The 21285-nt window shown below is 39.4% G+C and overlaps 1 protein-coding gene across 3 annotated transcripts in view; it reads left to right on the top strand.

The window, feature by feature from the left end:
- Positions 1-21285, top strand: part of NR6A1 (nuclear receptor subfamily 6 group A member 1) — a 231390-nt gene that overhangs the window by 155403 nt on the left and 54702 nt on the right. Inside the window, exon 1 of one of the 3 annotated variants that reach the window (XM_047698702.1) lies at positions 8736-8861. The exons of the other annotated variants lie outside the window; for them this stretch is intronic. Within the exon in view, the coding sequence (XP_047554658.1) occupies positions 8846-8861 (16 nt within the window). The 5' untranslated portion in view covers positions 8736-8845. Of the gene's footprint in view, positions 1-8735; positions 8862-21285 lie in introns of those variants that run through there. 3 annotated transcript variants of the gene reach the window in all.

Here is a 21285-nt window from a genome sequence, read left to right as displayed (position 1 = left end):
AAAAATTAATAGGATTAGAACCATTAGGGTAGGGAAGAATTGATGATTGTAATGTCTGAATTAGCTGAGAATTAAATGATTCATGAAACTAGCCAGGCAGAAGGAACAGTGCATGCAAAGGTACATTGAGGAAACCGCAATAACGCTATTTGTTGAGAACGTTGGGAATATACTAAGAGAGAATGGAGAGGTTGATGAGGGACTTGATCACGAAGACTCTCATAAGCTTGGGAAGGTGTTTTATTCTGAAAGCAGTGACAGATTTGAAGTGGGAATGTCAGGGTTTTATTTGAGTTTTAGAAAGCAGCCAGAGTAGAGAATGGATGTTCGGAGGTGGGGGGCAGTGGGGAGGAGGGTATGATGAGACAGGGATGGAGAAAAGACATGTAGAAAAAAATAGGAACTAATAAGACAAACCTATAATGAAGCTCTTGAAATAAGCCAGATGAGGGATAATGGTGACCAAGAATAGTACAGTGGAGATGAAAATAAATATATGGGTTCAGGAAGATTTTCTTATTTTACTTTATATTATTAGATTTTATACATACATAGAAATACGTAAAGTAATATAATGAACCATGTTCCCATCGTCAATAGCTGTCATCCATCTAGTGTCTAATTCTGTCTCATCCATACATCCACTCACTTTCTCCCCTTCTATATTATTTTGAAGCAAATCTTAGGTATGATATTATTTCATCCATTAAGATTCCAGTATATATCTCTAAAAGATTTTTTTTAGGGATTTTATTATTTATTTATTTGACAGAGAGATCACAAGTAGGCAGAAAGGTAGGCAGAAGGAGAGAGGAGGAAGCAGGCTCCCCGCTGAGCAGAGAGCCCAGTGCAGGACTCGATCCCAGGACTCTGGGATCATGACCTGAGCTGAAGGTGGAGGCTTAACCCACGGAGCCATCCAGACGCCCCATCTCTAAAAGATTTTTTTACCTACAGATTTCTCCTCCATCTTTTTTTCTTCTAATTTAATTTGAGAGATTGAGTAATTTGTCTTGTTGAGTTTATCACAGCCCAGATTTTGCTAATTGCATCTTCGTGTCATAGATGAATATGTTTCTCTGTAGTAGTTTTTTTATCTTAGTAGTTGGATCTAGAGGCATGACCATCTTCAGATTCAACTTTTTTGGCAAGACTACTGTCTCATGGGGGTATTGAGTTCTTACTGCCTTTTTCTCTTGTTATTTTAGCTGTTTGTAGTCAGTATCTAGGATCCATTATCTCATAGTAATATACTAATTCCAGTATTTTTTGTTCATTTATTTTCTGGAATGCTTCTATGGAGAGAAATTTTTCCATAGCTGTTTATTACCCTGTGGTATATTTCACCTAGGGAAGGCATGATTCTTTCCCTTTATGTAAAAATTTTCAAAACGCTGTGTTGGTTCCCTAACATCTTTCAATGGTGGCACATTAATTTTTTTAGAATTATTAATAATTTTGGATTTAAACATTTGTGCTTCTGCTAATTGTAACTTTTTTTTAAGGATACTCAAATTGTCCATCTTTGGTTAGAGAATGACTGTTTTGGCAGCTTTCTGAGGGGATAGGAAAGAAGAACGATGGCAGGTTGAATGTGGGTGAGGTCAAAGTGGGGAAAAGGAGTCAAGGAAAGAGTCCTTTTGGCTTGGGAATTAAGGCCGTTCACTGAAACAGGGAGCTCGGAAAGAAGAGCAGGTTTTAAAGAGAGGATGTGTCTGGACATGTCTGACGTAATTATGATCTCTAGGTGGAGATGCCCAGGAGGCAGCTAGATACCAAGATGTAAGGCTCAGGGGAGCTATCCATGACTCCAGGACCCAGGATAGGGCTCAGTTGCTATGTGTAGTTGACTCAGATTAGGATTATGTATGTTATATTTTGTTTGATAAAAATCAGTCTCTTTGCTGTCAGAAGCCACATTCTACCCTAGAGCAAGATTAGTAAACCCCTATTGCCTTCTCTCTTGTTGTGCCTATTCTTAGAGAGTCAGGTTCAATCTCTAGTAGAGTAGGAAGGACGGGGTTTGGTTGCAGGTAGGATTGCCACTTGGCTGGTTTACAACCGGTCCTGTTGGTTTTCAGATTTATTACACCCAGTCCCTCAATCAGAGAACTGTGTTTATGGGTAGGATTCACTGGAATTGGAATTGAGGCTAGGTGAACTGGTTTTGGCTTTGCAGGAGTGGCCTCGTGTAATCCTTTTTGTGAATATTTGTACTCTTGACATTTTCTTTTCTTCTTCCATATTCCTGCTCTCTGAAGTGTAACTATTTTCTTTCTTCCTTCCTTTAGTCAACAAATACTCATTAAGCACCAGTTTTATGTCAGGTACTGGGAGCACACTGGGAACATAATGGTGAACAAGAATAAGGGGCACAGTCTCGGCCTTCATATAGCTTGGAATCTAACAAGTTATACATGTTAAGCAAAAGATCACCAGCAACATATGACTCCACACTAATATAGGAACTCCGCAAATAGGACATACTGGCTAGAAATCTTATACAACCAGTGCTGGACCTTTATTTATTGGAAGATTCAGTGTTACGTAGGCTTACGATTCATAGAAAACAAAGGGCCTGACACATAAAGGGATCTGAAGTAGAGCTCATCCAGGGGAAAAAATCCTCCTATGAAGTAAGGTGTTAGAAAATGTGGAAATGAAGTAGAGTATTAACACATGATTAAGTTTAATAAAGGAACTGCACACTATCCATCCACCCACACAACACATACACCGAGAGCCTTCCAATTGCTTTAACATAATGCCTGCAATCTTCTAAACCCAAGGCTGGACCCTGGTATTACCAAGGCTTGACTCTTTGGCGGGGGGGGGTGTGTGTGTGTGTGTGTTATATTCAGACATTTAATAATGAATATGGAACTGTAAATAAAAATACTAAGTGATTTGTATTGTCATGGTGTATTTTCGGGATCCAGGTGGAAACAAGAAGGGTGTGATTTGACTTTGTCTCATTTGGGGCTGAGAGGATAGAGTCTTAGAATGCCTCACAGAGCAGCAGATTTAAATTGATTCCAGAAAGATGAGTAAGTAGTAGTGGAAGCAATAAGGAAGTAGTAAGAAGAGTTACTCCAGGCAGATGGAATAGTAGCATGCTTGCACTCCAAGTGGGTCAGTATGGCTGGAGTGCTGTGCACTTACAGGGAGTGGTGATAGATGAAGCCAGAGAGATCAGCAGGGGCTGGATTGTAAAGGGTGTGGGGAGTATGGACCTTTATTCTCTAGATGAGCTTATGCCACAGTTTTTGGTGGTGCAGGGTGATGGTAGTAGTGGTCGCGTGCCTTACAGGCCTTTGCCCAGTTTCCTCTCTTACGTAGAACTTAATTACTTATTGACAGAAATCTCTTGTGTTATCTGACTTTTTCCCCCTCTGGGTTAGGCAGATGGATGGATAGAAAATGAAACCATTTGAGAAGTCAGGGTTGAAACTAGAGTCTGTCCAGAAACTACTGGGCTTCAAGTGGTTTTCCTTTTCAGAAGCACCACGAGAAAGTTATCTGTCCATTTGACCTGCCCCTAAGTCTTGTTTTTACTACTTAACTCTCTCTTTTTTTAAAAAAAAACTTCATTTGTACATGCGGCTTAATAACAGTTTGAGCTATTCTGTACAGAGCTACAGTGTTTATTTCCATTACCCTCTGGGCTAGCCTAGGTCTTAATTGTGAAGAAGATAAACAGGCAGGTGTGGTATATGGGATGACTTTTTCAGCCTTTTCAGACCTCTCAGGAGACATAATAGTTGACTACATTTTTGTTTGTATATATTTTGTTTGTTTGAACTGTATATCTGGTTATTTTTCTTTTTATTCAGAAGGGACTGATTTATTCATACTATAATCTGTTCTTGATTGTGATACTTTCCAATTTTACATACAAAATCTTGACTGGAGAATTATTTTTTATTAAAGATTTTATTTACTTATTTGACAGGGAGATAGAACCAAAGAGCGCAAGCTGGGAGAATGGCAGAAGGAGAAGGAAAAGCAGGCTCCCCACTGAGCAAGGAACCCGATGTGGGGCTCAATCCCAGGACCCTGGGATCATGACGTGAGCCAAAGGCAGATACTTAACTAACAGCCACCCAGGCACCCCATGGAAATTTTTTTTTTATATGGAGGGAGGGCTTCCTCTTTCCCAGTTCTTCAGTCTGTGGTTGGGAACCTGATCAGTCTGTGATTGGGAAACTGATCTAATTAAATGCCCTACCCATATTTAAATTGCCTTGATTGTCTCAAAAATATATTTCTACACTTTATTTGTGCAAATCAGGACCCAAATAAGCTATATACATTGCATTTGGTTGTTGTATAAGGTGATTTTTAAATCACATCCTGTAGTCATTTCTTCCTTAAGGTAGTCATGTTACTTTTCTGCATGCAGATATCATTCATGACTTTATTGCATAGGTACTAAAAAGTATTAAAAAATCTTTTGAGATCTTCCCAGTTCTACTCCTCCCTTAAAGTCCTGAAATACCTTTGCTACCTGTCTACTTGCAGAACTACAAGGTTCAGCTCCAATGTAAGGCCCTCTCTGTATCTCCAATCTGATGAATTATGCATTCTTCTGTGTTTCCTTAACACTTGGTACCTTCTGTTATACCACTGTATATGTACTTCTGTTATACCACTCATAACATCCAATAGTCAGTTATCTGTTTAGTTATGCTTAACCATAAGTGGGCTAGTGTGGAGTGGTAGAAAGTGAAGCTGGAGAAGTCAACAAATGGTGAGCACCTTTAGGGCTAGGATCACATAATACTAATTTCAGTTGTCTCAGACAGCATAATGCCTAGCTTCTAGTAGACTCTCAACTAATGTAGAATTGGATGAAAACCCCAATTTCTGAAATATTTTTAGTTTCCAACTCTGAGTTTTTTGTTTCTTTGTTTGTTTGTTTCTTGTTTCCTGAACTGTGAATTCCCTTCTCCAACTCCATGATAAAAGGCAAAACTGGAAATCATATCTAAGTATGTTCTTTATTGTTCTTGTTCTTGTTCTGCACTCAAGAGGTTTGCTTGTTAGTCCTAGATAGTATGGATTTCATCTGGCTATGTTTCCTTATTCCTGTTCAGTTGAATTCAGCTCTTTCCCTTGCCATAGGGGATATCTGTATCAAAGATCTGACAGATGAGAAACTGAGACCTTGGACTCTCGTTTTTTGTTGTTTGCAAGGCTAAAAAAGGAATTTAAAATATTCTCTGAATATTTCTTATTTTCTGAGATGGATAGAGATTTTCTAACCAGGCCTCCTCCGTCATAGTGGTCACATGGTTTTCACTTTGCATCACACTTTCGGTGAAACTTCTTAAAATTAAGTCTGAACCGATTCCAGTGATCGGGCGGCTGTTAGAATGGCTCTCTTTTGTCTTACACTGAAAAACCAAGCATGTTACATCTTGACACCTCCCTTCAGCTTCAGAATCTTCAGTGTTCTTTGAAAGCTGCCATTTGAATAATAAACAGATGGGAAATAATGTTGAATAATAACATCTGAGAAGAGGTTTTTTTTTTTTTCCCTGTTCAAGATATGTGGTATAATGGAAAAAAATAAGGGACTAGGATATTTCCTTCATTGTTGCTCTTTTTTTTTTTTTAAAGATTTTATTTATTTATTTATTTGACAGAGAGAGAGATCACAAGTAGACAAAGAGGCAGGCAAAGAGGGAGAGAGGGAAGCAGGCTCCCTGCTGAGCAAAGAGCCCGATGCAGGACTCGATCCCAGGACCCTGAGATCATGACCTGAGCCGAAGGCAGCGGCTTAACCCACTGAGCCACCCAGGCACCCCTTCATTGTTGCTCTTATGGCTCCTGCCTTTTCCTTTCATTGGGCTGCAGTTTCCCCATCTATAAAATGAAAGTGGAACCAGTCTCTTGCAAGATTCACTAAGGTTCTGTCATAATTCAGACTCAATTTTTGAATTCTGTTAGATATGCAGAATGTAAATGGTTAGATGTAGAATTTTGTTCATCTACTTTTTTCTACATTACAACGTTAGTATTAGGAAGTAAAAATGTTGCTGGTTTCTTATTTTCTTTTCTCTCCTTCCCATTCATAAATTCTAGAAATGCTTTTAATCTTTTTAAAATTATTTTTCTTGGGATGCCTAGGTGTTTCACTCAGTTGAGTGGCTGCCTTTGGCTCAGGTCATGATCCCAGGGTTCTGGGATCAAGCCCCGCATTGGGCTCTCTGCTCCGCGGGGAGCCTCCTACCCCGACCTCCCCGCCGTCTGCCTCTCTGCCTACTTGTGATCTCTGTCAAATAAATAAATAAAATCTTTTTAAAATAATAAAATAAAAATTAAAAATAAAATAAAATTCTTTTTCTTCTATGTAGTTGTTTTTAACAATCTTACTGGGACCCCAGGTTAAGATTTATAGTTTGTCTTTTGGATTCACTTGGCAAATGAGATGTATGTTCATGTTCTCTTTCCTCTACTCCCAATAGAACCTATAAAGGAATTTTTTAAAAACCTGTGGGACTGAGGATGCTGAAGTTTATGACTCTGTATCCAAAGATTAAGATTTACCCATCTTCTTAAGCTATGTTAAAGATTTGTTCCCAGGCTTATGGGTGTATCAAAGATTATTACTCATGGGCGCCTGGGTGGCTCAGTGGGTTAAGCCGCTGCCTTCGGCTCAGGTCATGATCTCAGGGTCCTGGGATCGAGTCCCGCATCGGGCTCTCTGCTCAGCGGGGAGCCTGCTTCCCTCTCTCTCTCTCTCTGCCTGCCTCTCCGTCTACTTGTGATCTCTCTCTGTCAATAAATAAATAAAAATCTTAAAAAAAAAATTTTAAAAGATTATTACTCAAACCCAGCCTAAGGGGCACCTGGGTGGCTCAGTCGGTTAAGCGGCTACCTTTGGCTCAGGTCACAATCCCAGAGTCTTGGCACTGAGCCCCACATCAGGCTCCCTGCTTGATGGGCAGCCTGCTTCTCCTTCTTCACTGCTTGTGCTCTCTCAGGTGTGCCCTCTCTCTGTCTCTTAAATAAATAAAATACTAAAAAAAAGAGAGAGAGCTGCCCTTAAAAATCAAGGGCATTGCTTTTGTCTTGATCTGGGAGCTGGACGAATAGCTTCCCCTTTCATCTTTCCTCCAAAAGTTGGCACAATAAAGCAAAGATGCTTACTACATGTACTCTATTATATGCAGGCAGATACTGAGTTTTAGATATACCTATGTCCTTCAGGGAGGCAGAGAGCTGCTCTTTGAATGAGTGTTCCCCGTTGAATAGCTTTTTGCTGGTAGACCTTCCCTTTGTTCAGATTTTCCCCCTCATTCTTTCTATAGTCACTTTACTAAAATTGTAAGAACTGCACTTAGTTCCACAGAGACTGTGAAGAAAATGTTAATCTCTCAGAGGAGCTTGAAAACTGACTGATGTATTTGTGTTGTGGTGAGGTATGTGGTGGCAGTGGCAGAACATATATTTTTAGGTAACAAAGCATAGCCTTTTCTCCTCTAAATCATTGGTTACTTTCTCTTTAGGTCCTACTTTGTAAGATGACCCTAATGGTCTCTACTAGTTGGAAAAGCCCTCTCATAACTGTGGTAGCAATATTTGCCATTCAGTTTGTGTGGGTGCCGAGGGACAGATTCCTCTCCCACCCCAAGAAGGGTCTCCTTTCCTGGAACACTGTTATAGAATGTGCTTGGCCTTAAGTTATTCCCAAGGCTAGGGAGAAAGGGAGATTTCATAGAGTGAAACATTTTGCACAGTTAAAAAGAATTTATCCCTGAAATCAGTAGGTCCTTAGGTCATACCACCTTCTCTGAGGAATTCGCCCTGTAATTAGTGTTCTGCTGTCTGAATGGATAGCTGCTGTTTGACATCATATTCATTAGCATATGGCTCAGATTTGCCAGCCTCTGCAGTTCTGTGGCAGAGTTTGAGCATTAATAAGCATACATACTCTGCTGTGTTACTGGTATGGTTCCCCAGCAAGGAGGCATAGCACGAGATTGCTTAAGATCTTAGGAGTTCTAAGGGAATGAAGCAGGTAGCTTAAAGAGTTAAGCTTTTGGCTGGGGGCAGGGGATATTTCTAACCATCATGCTTTCTAGAAGATTTTGCAGACGTAGTTTTCTTTCTCTACGTTCTTTCAAACTAGTGTGTATAACCAGAGCATGGAAATTAAGGACCAAAATTGTATATTCTGCAAAATAACTCAGCTTCACGTTTTAATTTTCTCAGAAGAATTTGCCTTGTCATTGTTTATTATAATGACAAAAAGCAGGGAATCCCAGTCTTACCCTCCCCCCCCCACCCCCCACCAAATACATGCATAACATGGAGTTTTTGCTTTGTCTTTTCCTTGTGCCAAATATTTCTACTCTAAATTTTCTAATCCAGAATATAGGAAAATAGAGTATAGAATAGCTCTTGAAAGAAAAAAGGGAAAAAGCTCCATGTATTAGAACTAATTAGATGAAGATCAAGTCTTCTAAAATGCTCCCTTTTAATTTTAGGATCTCAATTTAAAGAAGACCAGACGAGTATTTCCTGTTACATGTTCCCACAGTACTTTTCAGAGAGATATTCTAGGCAGTATTGTTAAAAAAAGAAAATAATTCTATCAGCTCCACTTAGATAACCTTTGGTAATAAACGAACTCCATACACATTGTGACCTTAGCGCCTGAACTTTCTAATCACATGACTGGCTTGTAAACTGACCTGTGAGGATGACTGTTGTAGTCCCAGCTAAGAGAGAAATTGGCCAAGTGTCGGAAGGGTAGTCATCAAGCTGGACTTGTCCCGTAATCTCTGTTTCTTCATGGCTGCGATAGAACTTCTCAACAGACTCCCAGAAGCATGAAATGGAGACATGGGAAGGTAAAGGAACTGACTGTTTAAGTCTGGGCCCAAATCTGAGGTTTAGAAATTTCCTTTGAAGGCCCAGAACAAATAGTAGCCTTGAGGGAGGAGGGAGGCAGTTCACTCCGTTTTTGTGTCTTAACAGAATTCAGCCAACAAGTTTTCATGTAAGCATGAAAATGTTTTGGATTGAAAGAAAAGTGGGGGAGAGATATAGTAAATTGATTATTGTGGTTGATGATTGTAAGAGAAAGAGTACGCAAAAAAAGAAAAAAAACTGGATGTAAGTTTTATAGTGATTTGAAAAAAATTTTAAGCTTAATTTTACATCACAGTCCTTAGGTAAAGTTTACATTTTAAAAAAATTGTTCTGTTTACCTCTTGACAGAATTTGTTTATATGTTAAATTCCTTAATCCAGTTCACCATCTGTGAAAACCTTATTTAGTACTGTAATTATAGATAGTATTGGGGTCATGAGGCCGTTGATAAGGCAGCTTCATTTCCTTTGGGGGAATTTAGATATTTTACGGTTTGGGGTATAAGATTAAGCCATTGCTAATTTCTTTTTAAGTAGGTTGTTTTTAAAATGGGTAGATTCGTGTGTGTGTGTGTGTGTGTGTGTGTGTGTTTCCTTAATAGCAACTAGTTGGTATTGCAATTTGTATATTCAGAGATAAGCTCCTACTTGTATGAGGAAACCCTAGTGCCCCACAACTTTATTATTTGGGCCAGATACACAGTTAAAGAAACAGCTAGAAGATGAATCTTAGCATTAAAGATTTCTTGTATTTGTTTGCTGTGTTTATAAAATATAGAGTCTAAGACTTTGCCAAAAGTTTTGTTTCTTGTAGAAAAGCTCTGTTGAGCTATATAGCCAGAAGAATTTCAGATTTAAGGAAGTTAGTAAATTTCTAGGACATTAACTAATAAATAGCTAGTCCTAGGAAAGCTTCCTAGCCCCGCGCGGCGTGGCTAACATCTGCCACAGGCAGCTTTGCGGTTTCCTTCTCACTCTGAGGACACACACACCCAGGGAAGGGGGACCGGTGTTCTCTCAAACAACATTATTCTTCATAGTAATACTTCCTGTATATTCTCTCCCAGCACCATATATGCCAGAATTAAAACCCCATTGGTTTTAACTGTCTATTAGTGGGAACAAAAATGTTTGTAGAAATTATTGGTTACATGCAATTCCTGTTATTTTAAGTTTTGAACAGCTTCCTGTTCTTCTCCCAAAATACACAAAAATTGATTGTATTCTGGATATACTAGCTTTTCCAAAAATGAGTCGTTTAAGAAGTAAGATTTGCTCTGGACCCATTAAAATAGGAGTTTAAGGGCAGGCAGAGATACCAGAGCAGTGGTTGCATAAGTTAGGAAGGGATAGCCCTGGAGGATTTGGATATTTTTCCAACCAGCTTGAATCTCTTAGTGCTGTATGGTCCACAAGTTCTGAAAGAAAAAAGATTTGAAGAGAAAGTTCTCCCTCACTTCTTATTTAATTAAGTATTGAAACTTTGATTTTTCCTAGCTGTTCAATGACAGAAAATAAATTATGGTACTAAAACAAGAACTCTTGTAAAACAAGGAAGTGAATTTTAAAATTTTCAACCGAATCTTCTGTATATAATTCTAGTAAAGCAAAATGAATTATCCCAGCTGAAGACCTTTGGAAGCTTAAAAAGCAAAAGCAGACTACTTACAAAAGAGTTGAGTGAAAATGCTACTGTAAAAAAAGTGTTGCCTGGTTTTAGATATCGGGCCCTTGTCCATTTAAATTAACCTTTGTCACAGCTGGGCATACAAATGTTTTGTTTTAGTTCACAGAGGGTTAACTCTATTCAAGCTTTCACTGTGGCAGGCCTGATCTGCGGAGTCATACAATCTGGTCTTTCAGCCCTGCCAGTCGCTAGGCAGGAAGTCTTATTTCTTAAGCTATCTTTCAGAATGGGGGTTGGGATTTGGAGAAAGGTGGGGGAAGGGCCTTGGAGCATCTGTAAGGATCAATAACAGAAAGGGAGCCGCAAGAGAGGCCATTGTGCACACTTCAAGATAGATGCAGCCCTTGTGCATGGCCCCTGCCTGGCAGGACAGACACCTAAAACCAAAACAATGCCACCAAATGAATTCCTTGTGAAAATCAGATTGCTCTTAAAGGAGAAAATACTTAAAAGAGTGCCCTTTTAATGTTGGGAATATTCTCGTTCCTCAACTTGCTGGGATCATGCAGTCCCCACTAGAAATAACTCCAAATTGATTTTTAAACGCCTTTTGTCCTCATGCTAATACTGTATTGAATTGGAGAGGGTGATCATTTTGGTCTTAGTCACATGCATCAATGCATTGAGTAATCTTTTTCTTTCTTTCTCTTTCTCTTCCTTTCTTTTTCCCTCCTTTTCCTTTCTTCTTTCTTTTTCAAATTCTAACGTTTGCTTTACCCTACTGGGGTTGGAAACATCATTCAGGTAATGAAAAAAAACAAAAATTGGTTAGGATTTGAGTAACACTTGTGTGAAATCCCTCCCCCAACAGCTGGTATTGGCTCTTGAAACTTCATCTGAACTAAACAGATGCTCTTAGTGGTTATTTTGAAATCATTTAAACCAGACTCATAGCCAAGAAATCTACAAAAATCATAGAGTTTATTTTAAAATGCATTTAACTCGTGATGTCATGCCACATCTTAATGCATATTCTATGTGGGTGTTGAACCGAGATACCTGAGTTTGGGAAAGTGAGCAGTTCCACCAATGAAATTATGATTTTAAAAGCACTACCAAGTTTGTTGTAATTTTACTCCAGTCTAGTTTTTCAGGTTTTGAATTCTTCTTTCCCAAACCCACCTATAACATTCCTTTTTGTACTGTATCCTTTTCCAGAGGACTAAGGCAGTTGTTCAGTAGGTGCTTTTATGATGCAAATTCTTTATGGCTTTGGAAAGAGTAATGGAGTCATTGCTGCCTCTCTCCCACTAAACCCCCAAAGTATTGGTGACAACTGATGGTAACAGCTGTGGAAAATGGAATCAGAAAGAGCCTCTAATATCATTCTCACCATTTGAAATCTTTCAGGAATAAATGCATAAACCAACTTGGGGTCCATACTGTGACTTGCAGACATGCTAATGGTATAAGGGCAGGGGTGGGGGGTGGGCAGGGAGAAAGACCTGCAGTTGAAATGAGTCCCAAGTTTAATTTATTTTATGCTTCTTGAGTTGAGGTGACATAGTCTCCTGGACAGTTTTGAGGCTTGAGAGAATATGTAGACACTTAACAGGATCATCTGGATATTTTTAACCCATCTCTCACGGATACCCCTTTTCTGGGGAAAATGATGTATTAAAATCTAACTTAATCATCACAGTACCTCCTTGATACCATTTCTTTGCCTCTGTGATACATTACATTACATTCTTCATTAATACTTAAACCAAGAGTTCTTTTGCTTTAATGGACATTTTCCAGAGAGATACAAATATTACTGACAACACTTGGAAGTTCAGTTACCATTTACATTGTATTAAAATGGGGTATGAAACCTACCATGACCCTTTTGAACAATGTGGTCTTTAATGTGCTTTAAGGGGAGGGCCTACTGAAGGAAAAGCCATAAAAGTCTTCAGGGTTCAAGATGAGGTTGGGATTTTAGCTCATTGCTTTTGTCATTTTCACACACAAACATCACTGCAATCATGTTTGATTTAGCATCCTTAATACAATGAGGTGGGAAGACAAAAGGATATTAGAGGCACAAGCATGGTAACCAAACATTCTCCCTTCCCCGCCATTTTTTCAGATGGTTCTCTTTTCCCTATCTCCCCTGCTACTATCTATGCTTTCTTTGTAAGCAAGAGAAATCAGTTTGTTAGAGTCTTCTTTTCTGCACGCCTCAGTTGTTTGCTTGGGCAACTGAAAAACAAGCCACTCCTCAAATATTTTTTAGCCATGTAAAAAGTCATGTCCAAAGACTTGGTAAAAACACCATAATTAGGAAAAATGCATCTACTCCTATTTCAAGGTTGAGAATTTGGGGGCGTTCCCGATGCACAGCTATTTTACATATTTTGAAAAGCCTGATAGATGTAAAGGTCATTGCTAACTCTAACAAGGTCTTGATGCTCACACTGTCATCCAAGGACCTTGCATCAATTAGGATGAGAAGCATGGAAGGTCAGGAGTCAACTGACTGGTGGCCTCTTTGGATTCTCAGTGGGGCCAGTAAGAATTCCTATAGGATTTTTAGCCATTAAAATGAAATAAAAACAAAAATAAAACCTGCTGCTGCTTTCATGGCCTCTGAGCAGACCTCTTGATCTGTATGGTTAGGACGCATCCTCTGTTGCCCAAGTGGCCCCTAAAAACTTGGCTGCAACCATTGCTTTGCTACAGGATTCCCAGTGTTGGGGAAAGAATCTCAGCTGCCTGATTCTGTCACTTGGCCAAGTCACTTGACCTCTGTGAGCCTCAATTTCCTCATATGTACAACAGGGGATAGTAATACCAATCTCACAGTGTTGCTATAAGATTTAAATAAGAGAACCTCTGTCATAGTGCCCAGCACATGCTTAACATACTTTGATATTGAAATGAGTTTTCAAGTTTAGGGAGATTAGGAAGGAGAAGACTCTTGGGTGAGCCTGTGGCTGGTACTGTTTAATATTCCAAGTAGAAAAGTCTGCATGCCCCCCAATGTCACAGCTGGGCATACAAATATTTTGTTTTAGTTCATTCAGTGAGCAGCATTCAGGGATGAGCCCTTTGGAAATTTAGCTTTGAAAATGTACAACCGGTGAGATGAGCTGCTGAGTCTTCTCCTTTACAACTAGTTGTTGTGCTAATAATCTATTCCTGGGCTAATAAAAATAATTAGTAATGACAGTGTCTCTGCAATATTTGTGGATTTCTTTCCCCTACGAGAGTCTTTTACAGTTGTGCTGATTAGAAGAAAAAAGAGAGAGGATGGGTTCTGTGAGCCCACAGATTAAATAATCAACAGGAAAGGACGGCTAGTCAGGATGGCCACCTCCTTCCGTGTGTTTGCTAGATAAATAGATGCCAAGACTGTGGCCGCGGCCATGTTTAATCGCCCCTTCTCAGAAGCTTTACCATGAAGTGGTAAAGTTGGGAATATTGTTATCATGCTAATCACTTCCCTAGTTAACTTTGGAATCTTTGATGTCCCTGCCTTCTGGAGGTTAAGAGCTTGTATCAGTGGCTCAATATTCTGATCTCTGTGTATAAAATTATAATTTATTTAACCAGCATTCATTGAGCATTTACTGTATTCAAATCCCTGGGAACACAGGTGAATTAGAATTGCAGCTCTCAGTTTTGAACCACAAAGAGGTAATAATGTTAATGTTACTTAACAGATAATAACAATTGCGAGGAGACAAGGAACATTTGGCTGCAAAAGCGTCATTCAAAACTGGCAGAAGGATTTGTTTCACTTGGGGCCCTGTATTTCTTTAGCTTTTTTTTTTTTTAAACTAAACTTGTTCTACATTTCTGAAATTTGTTTTCTTCCAAATTTATGGCTCCAAAATAGAATATTCAAATATATTTCTTAACATGGTAAAATTAGAGCTCTGGATTGCAGTTGGCAAAAGTGGGGAAATACTCTAAACAGCATTACTCTGTTTGCATTCTATTCACTGTTAGCAAAAAACATTTCCATTTGTGAGGTTTAGCATGTTCCCTCAGAGTGATGGCTACGGCATCCTAGCTTTGCTTTTCAAAGGAGTGATAACTTATGGGTAATTTATTAAATGTCAATTACAGTTCATTAAATAACCATTCTATAGCAGATGCATGTTTTGGACATTAAAAAAAGAAAAAAGTAAACACCATCCCAGTGGCCATTTAATCCCAAAGTGCATAAACATGAGTCAGTGTGGAAAGAAAAGGTGTGTTAAGAGAAAAGCTTGGACACACCTGGGTGGCTCAGTGGGTTAAGCCTCTGCCTTCAGCTCAGGTCAGGATCTCAGAGTCTTGGGATGGAGTCCTGCTCAGCAGGGAGCCTGCTTCCTTCTCTCTCTCTCTCTCTGCCTGCCTCTCTGCCTACTTGTGATTGCTCTGTCAAATAAATAAATAAAATCTTTAAAAAAAGAGAGAGAGAGAAAAGCTTGGTACCCAATAGGTGCTAGTCACAGAAGTCTTGGCTACTGTTATTGTTATAAGAGAATATGTACATGCACACACACTCATGTGCATTAATGGCTTTTGTTTTTTAAGTTTGCCACAAGATAGTTGTTAATTGCTTAGGATTCTAGGTTCCTTTTGAATATGTAGAAATTAATTCTTCCTCAGCACCTTTGCTGTCATGACCACATTCCTTTTGGAATCATGTACACTAAAATATTTGCCATGAGTTTACCAATCTTTTTTTTTTTTTTTAAAGATTTTATTTATTTATTTGACAGAGAGAAATCACAAGTAGGCAGAGAGGCAGGCAGAGAGAGAGGAGGAAGCAGGCTCCCTGCTGAGCAGAGAGCCCGATGTGGGGCTTGAACCCAGGACCTGGGATCATGACCTGAGCCGAAGGCAGCGGCTTAACCCACTGAGCCACCCAGGCGTCCCTGAGTTTACCAATCTTATACTAGAGAGAAACTACCCATCATAGAATAGTTTTAATATCATAAGTTCAGGGGCGCCTGGGTGGCTCAGTGGGTTAAAGCCTCTGCCTTCGGCTCGGGTCATGATCCCAGGGTCCTGGGATCGAGCCCCACATCAGGCTCTCTCCTCAGTGGGGAGCCTGCTTCCTCCTCTCTCTCTGCCTGCTTCTCTGCTTACTTGTGATCTCCGTTTGTCAAATAAATAAATAAAATCTTTTTTAAAAATATCATAGTTCATCATATGTAGATTCAGTTTCTTCATTCTTTGTCTCTACCAACCATTAGTCTTACCCCAAAGTAAGAGAATGATGAATGTCTAGGGAGGAGTAAGGTAAAGGAGTGCTAGTTTTATGGAAGGTGAAGGTATTGATTCAGTACCTCAGGGAAACTGAGTCCTTTGGCTACATTAGTAAAACTGTGTGTGTGTGTGTGTGTGTGTGTGTGTGTGTGTATAAAGTATGAAGGAGTGCTTATATTCCTTGTTTAAGTTTCATGATTTTTGGTCCTAATGATGAATGTAGAGAGACTCTACCACTTATTCTGAATATTATTTTACATGTGGAAATAGTTACAAATGTACTTTTTGGCAAATAGTATGAGAATCTCCAATAATGCACATGTATCTTTTCTGGCCCCATTAAATTAAATCTAGTCAGAAGATTTCCTTTTGGTAAGGCAAAGGAAAATGTGGCAACTACATTTTCCACTCTCCTAGAACATATGGTTTTATTAAGGCATGCTAATTGGTCTCTTTTTCACCAAGACCTTAGAATTGGGGGGACCTGGGAAACGGAGTACTGAGCTTTTAAGCATTGGCGTACGGTATCTGTGCTGGCCCACTAGTTTGCCATCTAGAGTCCTTACAAACTGTGCACTTTGATTTGCAAGTAGAGAAGCTATACTCTTCATTCAACTGATACTCACTGATGCTCTGTGCTTGGTATATATTGGGATGCAGAAAAAGTAAGAATCTCCCCCTGTTCTGTGGAGCATACAGTTTCGTAGAGGGAAATAAATAGGTAAGTGCAATAAAATATTGGAGGAGCAATGATAGCAATCCTGTAGGGTACAGAAGTTGTGCAGAGGTTGGAGTGATCATTTCTGTTTGGGCTGTCAGACTTCACCCAGGAAGGCATTATGAGAGATTGGTTGACATTTGCCAGGCTGGTAGAGTAGGGAAGGGTCTCCTAGGCAGAAAAGAGCAGCATGAGCGAAGGCACAGTAATATAAAACAACCTGACAGGGCATCCTGTGAGTTATAAGTAAGGCCCATAAAGGTTCTAGATGCAAAGGAATCCCTAGAGAGAGCTTTAGTCTGTGAATGGATACCCTTACCCCTGTTGAGCCGAAGAGAGCCCTCTTCACATTCCTCTTAATCCACCCCTTGCAAATATGTTGAAGAGATTAATGTAGTACTTTGCTAGAAGGCACACAGGTCTGCCACAGAGCTGGAAGCCTGTTTACCACTGCTCTTGGGATTTACAGAGAATATGCCGTAACCTTACTTAACCTTGTTGCAAATTGCCAGTTCCTTTAAGAGGGAGAGGTCTTGGTTAAATGGTTTTAAGAAGTTATACTCCCTGCCTAGGGCCATCTGTGCTCTGTAGGAATGTTTCAGACAGAAATGGGCTCTGTTGTAGTTCTTTAATGAATGGAGAAGTAGAGTCTTAATAGTACCTTAGTAATGTATTATCTTAATACTATCTCTTTCACTAGTTAAGACTAAAAGTTTTCTTTTAGTTTTCTAGGGCAAGTTGTGTATCTTTTTACTAAGATATTCATTGTAGTTATCTAGGCGAAGTAGTTGATAATAAGTGACCAAAGTATCACAATGTTTTTGGTTAAGTACCACTAAGTTGTTTTTGTTTTTAATTTTAAATTTTATTGTAAAATAAACATGTAGTAAAATTGAGTTTTTGAGGTGGTCTGCAGTTCTATAAATAAAGATTTGTAGAATTACCACTGTAGTCAAGATATGGAGCAGTTTAACCCCCAGAAACTCCCTTGTACTACTATCCCTTCGTGGTCATAACCTCACCTTACTCCTACTTACACCTTACTCCTTACTCACCTCTAGCAACCAGCGGTCAGTCTGTTCTCTGCTTCTATACTTTTATCTTTCTGACAATGTTATATGAGTGGAATTACATAGCATGTAACCTTTTGAAGCTGGCTTCTTTCACTCAGTATCAATGCCTTTGTAATTCATCCGAGTTGCTACCTGTATCAATCAATAACTGATTCTCTTTTTTTATTGATGCATAGTATTTCATTGTATGGTAGGTAGTTCAGCCATTCATCTCTTGAAGGGCACTTGAGTTATTTCTAGTTTGGGGTGATTATGAATAAAACTGCTATAAACAGTCATGTACAAGTTTGATTGTGAACCTAAGTTTTCATTTTTCTGGATTTTTTTTTTTCAGTTTTATTTATTTTACAGAGAGATATCATAAGTAGGTAGAGAGAAGTGGGGGAGGGAAGCAGGCTCTCCGCTGAGCAGAGAGCCTGATGTGGGCTCGATCCCAGGACCCTGAGATCATGACCTGAGCAAAGGCAGAGGCTTAACCCAGGCGCCCCCTAAGTTTTCATTTTTCTGGGATGAATTACCTAAGTGTGGACTCAAGGGGTCCTATGGTAAGTATATATTTAACTTTATAAGAACCAAGAGAAGTAGGGAGACCAGTAGTAGACCAAATGGTCATTCAGGTGAGAAATGGTAATAGCTTGAAGTAGTGCTAGTGGTAGTGGAGATGAAGTGGAGATTTGAGATCTGTCTTGGAGGGAGAATTGATAGGGCTTGCTGATGGTTTGGATGATGGAATATAAGACAAAGGGATTAAGGAGTGACTCCTAGATTTTAGGCTTGAACATAGGGTTTCAGTTAGTAAGATGAAGAAGATTAACAAGTATAGGAGGTAGGAATAGAATCTAGAATTACATTCAATAAATTTAAGATGCCTGTTAGAAAGCTAAATGGAATGCTAAGTAGACCTTTTAGATACTGAAGTCTGAAACTCAAGAGAGGTTTTTGGTTAAAGTACACTTGGGGGGAATTATCACAATATAATGGAAGACTGAGTCCTTTAAAGAGAGAATTTTGATAGAAATATCTCCCAGGACTATCCCCTGCAGATATGCCAACCAACATCTAGGAGTTCCAAAGATATTCAGTAAAAGTGATTGAGAAACTAGTAGTCTGAGAGAAAGTAAGAAAATGCGAAGAGTGGTGTTATGAAAGCCAAGGGAAGCAAGTGTTTCAAGGGGCCCCTGGGTGGCTCAATTGTTAAGCGGCTGCCTTTGGCTCGGGTCATGATCCCAGGGTCCTGGGATAGAGCCCAGTGTTGGGCTCTCAGGTCAGTGGGAAGGCTGCTTCTCCCTCTCCCACTCCCCCTGCTTGTGTTCCCTCTCTCGCTGTATCTCTGTCAAATAAATAAAATATTTTTTTTAAAAAGTGTTTCAAAAAGCAAAGGGTTCAGATGCTTGTCCAATTTCTTTCATTCATTCAGCAAACATTCCTGAGTACTTTCACTTTGTAAAACTCCATGAATAGGCCCCACAGTGATCAGGACAGACAAAGTGCTGGTCCACATACAGTTTGCACATATATTTTAAGGATTTCAGTGTGGAACTATATAGTAATTCTGAGGACCCATCTATATTCAGTTCTGCTATATAAATTTCAGAAAGTTGCCTTGAACACTTTTCTCAGGATTCCATAGTATTCCCAATTTCTGCAAAGAGCTCTCAGTTCACTAGAACAGAAAGTCTGGAATGCAAATTCATGCGATCCAGAATAGCAGCCATCGAGTGTTGTAGACAGATACGTCATCTAAAAGCTGAATGAAATGCAGAAGCAGCTGGAGTGTGGAGTGTAGAGTTTTAATGCAAACATGCACTAGTTACTTTAATTCTCTGGACCTCAGTTTCTTCACCTGTAAAGTGAGAATGAGGAACTGGTGTATTTCTAAAGCCCCCTGTGGCTCTGAAATTTAATGACTGCAAAATCCAGGATCAAGTAATGAGAGAAGTCACAAATGGCAAAATATGTAATAAAAAACACATCAACTTTCAAAGTAATATCCTCATCAGTGGAACCTTCGGTAGCTGGATCAGTCTCTAAATCAGGGTTTGACAGTGGAAGTACAAGATTTTAACAGTTGCAAGCTCTACTGTAATGAAAGTCCTTAAGAGTCTCTTTGGAATAAAGGCAGAGACAATTTTGTGTGTGCACACTTTCTAAAGGAGATTTTGACAACTCTGGCTTAACTCTGGTATAATTGCACTCTGTGTGTGTTTTTATCTATAGGGACCTGTAAATTAAGCTCAGATTCATGGAAGATATTTCTTTTTATTCTCTCGCTCTCTCTTTTTTAAGATTTTAATTTAAAGTAATCTCTACTCCCAGTGTAGGGCTCGAATTTGCACCCCCAAGATCAAGAGTCTCATGCTATATCAACTGAGCCAGCCAGGTGTCCCATGGAAGATATTTCTAACAAGAGAGCTATGGACCCTGAGTGGAGATATAATAATATATAATAAATATATAATAAATACAACTATATAATAAACATAATAAAATACATAATAATATAATAAATACAACTATATTTCTTGATCCACATCTTCATTTGTACAGGTCTCTTACATATTTTAATCCCTTCATTTTCACAACAGTTCTGTAAGATGAATATAGATAAGGAAATTGAAGCTCAGAGAGATTATCTCACAACTCAAATAGTGACTAGCTAGAATGCAAAGCTGGGGTTGCTTTTGCTTTAGACTTTATAATTACAGTAAAAATAAAATATATAAACAAAAAACTTACAGGGCAATTTATTACAAAGGCCCAATAAATAAATTTTTCATTCTCTAACCCAAATAGTAATCTCCAAAACTGTGAGTCGATATAAAGGGGAGCAATCATGCTGCTGAAGAAAGTCAGATATGTGAAGCTACTCTATCTATACCACTCTGGTAGGCAAACCCAGGAGGCCCCAGGCATGCCAGAGTTAGATCTCACTCAGGTAAATTACCATCCTTCTTTTTTTTTTTTTTTTTTTTTTTTTTTTTTAAGATTATTTTACTTATTTATTTATTTGACAAACAGAGATCACAAGTATACAGAGAGGCAGGCAGAGAGAATGGAGAAAGCAGGCTTCCCGCTGAGCAGAGAGCTCAGCGGGCCTCTGAGTGGGGCTCGAGTGAGGCTCGATCCCAGGACCCTGGGATCATGATCTGAGCCGAAGGCAGAGGCTTTAACCCACTGAGCCACCCAGGTGCCCCTACCATCCTTCTTCATATGCACCCTGAACTTTAGAGTATATAGGGCACTTTCTTTCTTTTTTTTTAAGATTTTATTTATTTGATAGAGAGCGTGAGAAGGGGAAGGATCAGAGGGAGAAGCAGACTCCCTGCTGAGCAGGGAGCCCAGATGCAGGGCTCCATCCCAGGACCCTGGGATCATGACCTGAGCTGAAGGCAGAGGCTTTAACCCACTGAGCCACCCAGGGACCCCTTAATTTTATTTTTAAGTGATCTCTACACCCAGCATGGGGCTCGAACTTACAACCCCAAAACCAAAAGTTGCATGCTCTATCGACTGAGCCAGCCAGGCACCCCAAGCACAGTAGATTCTGAACAATTTATTTTCCTATGATCCTTACAAGCAGGAACGTGTCCAGAGGGAAAGGCAGATGACCAGTATGATAGGGGACTAGAATTCATGTAACTATGTAAGTCACTTGTTGAGACTAGTGGTATTAGACTCCAAAGGCTATAAAACTCTTGGTGGAAGGGAGGAAGTAGGCATGTTCACGTTGGGAGT

Source organism: Lutra lutra, chromosome 13, assembly GCF_902655055.1.
Source record: "Lutra lutra chromosome 13, mLutLut1.2, whole genome shotgun sequence".
In the NCBI taxonomy this organism is placed as follows: domain Eukaryota; kingdom Metazoa; phylum Chordata; class Mammalia; order Carnivora; family Mustelidae; genus Lutra; species Lutra lutra.
This window is presented reverse-complemented; position numbering and strand designations above follow the sequence as displayed.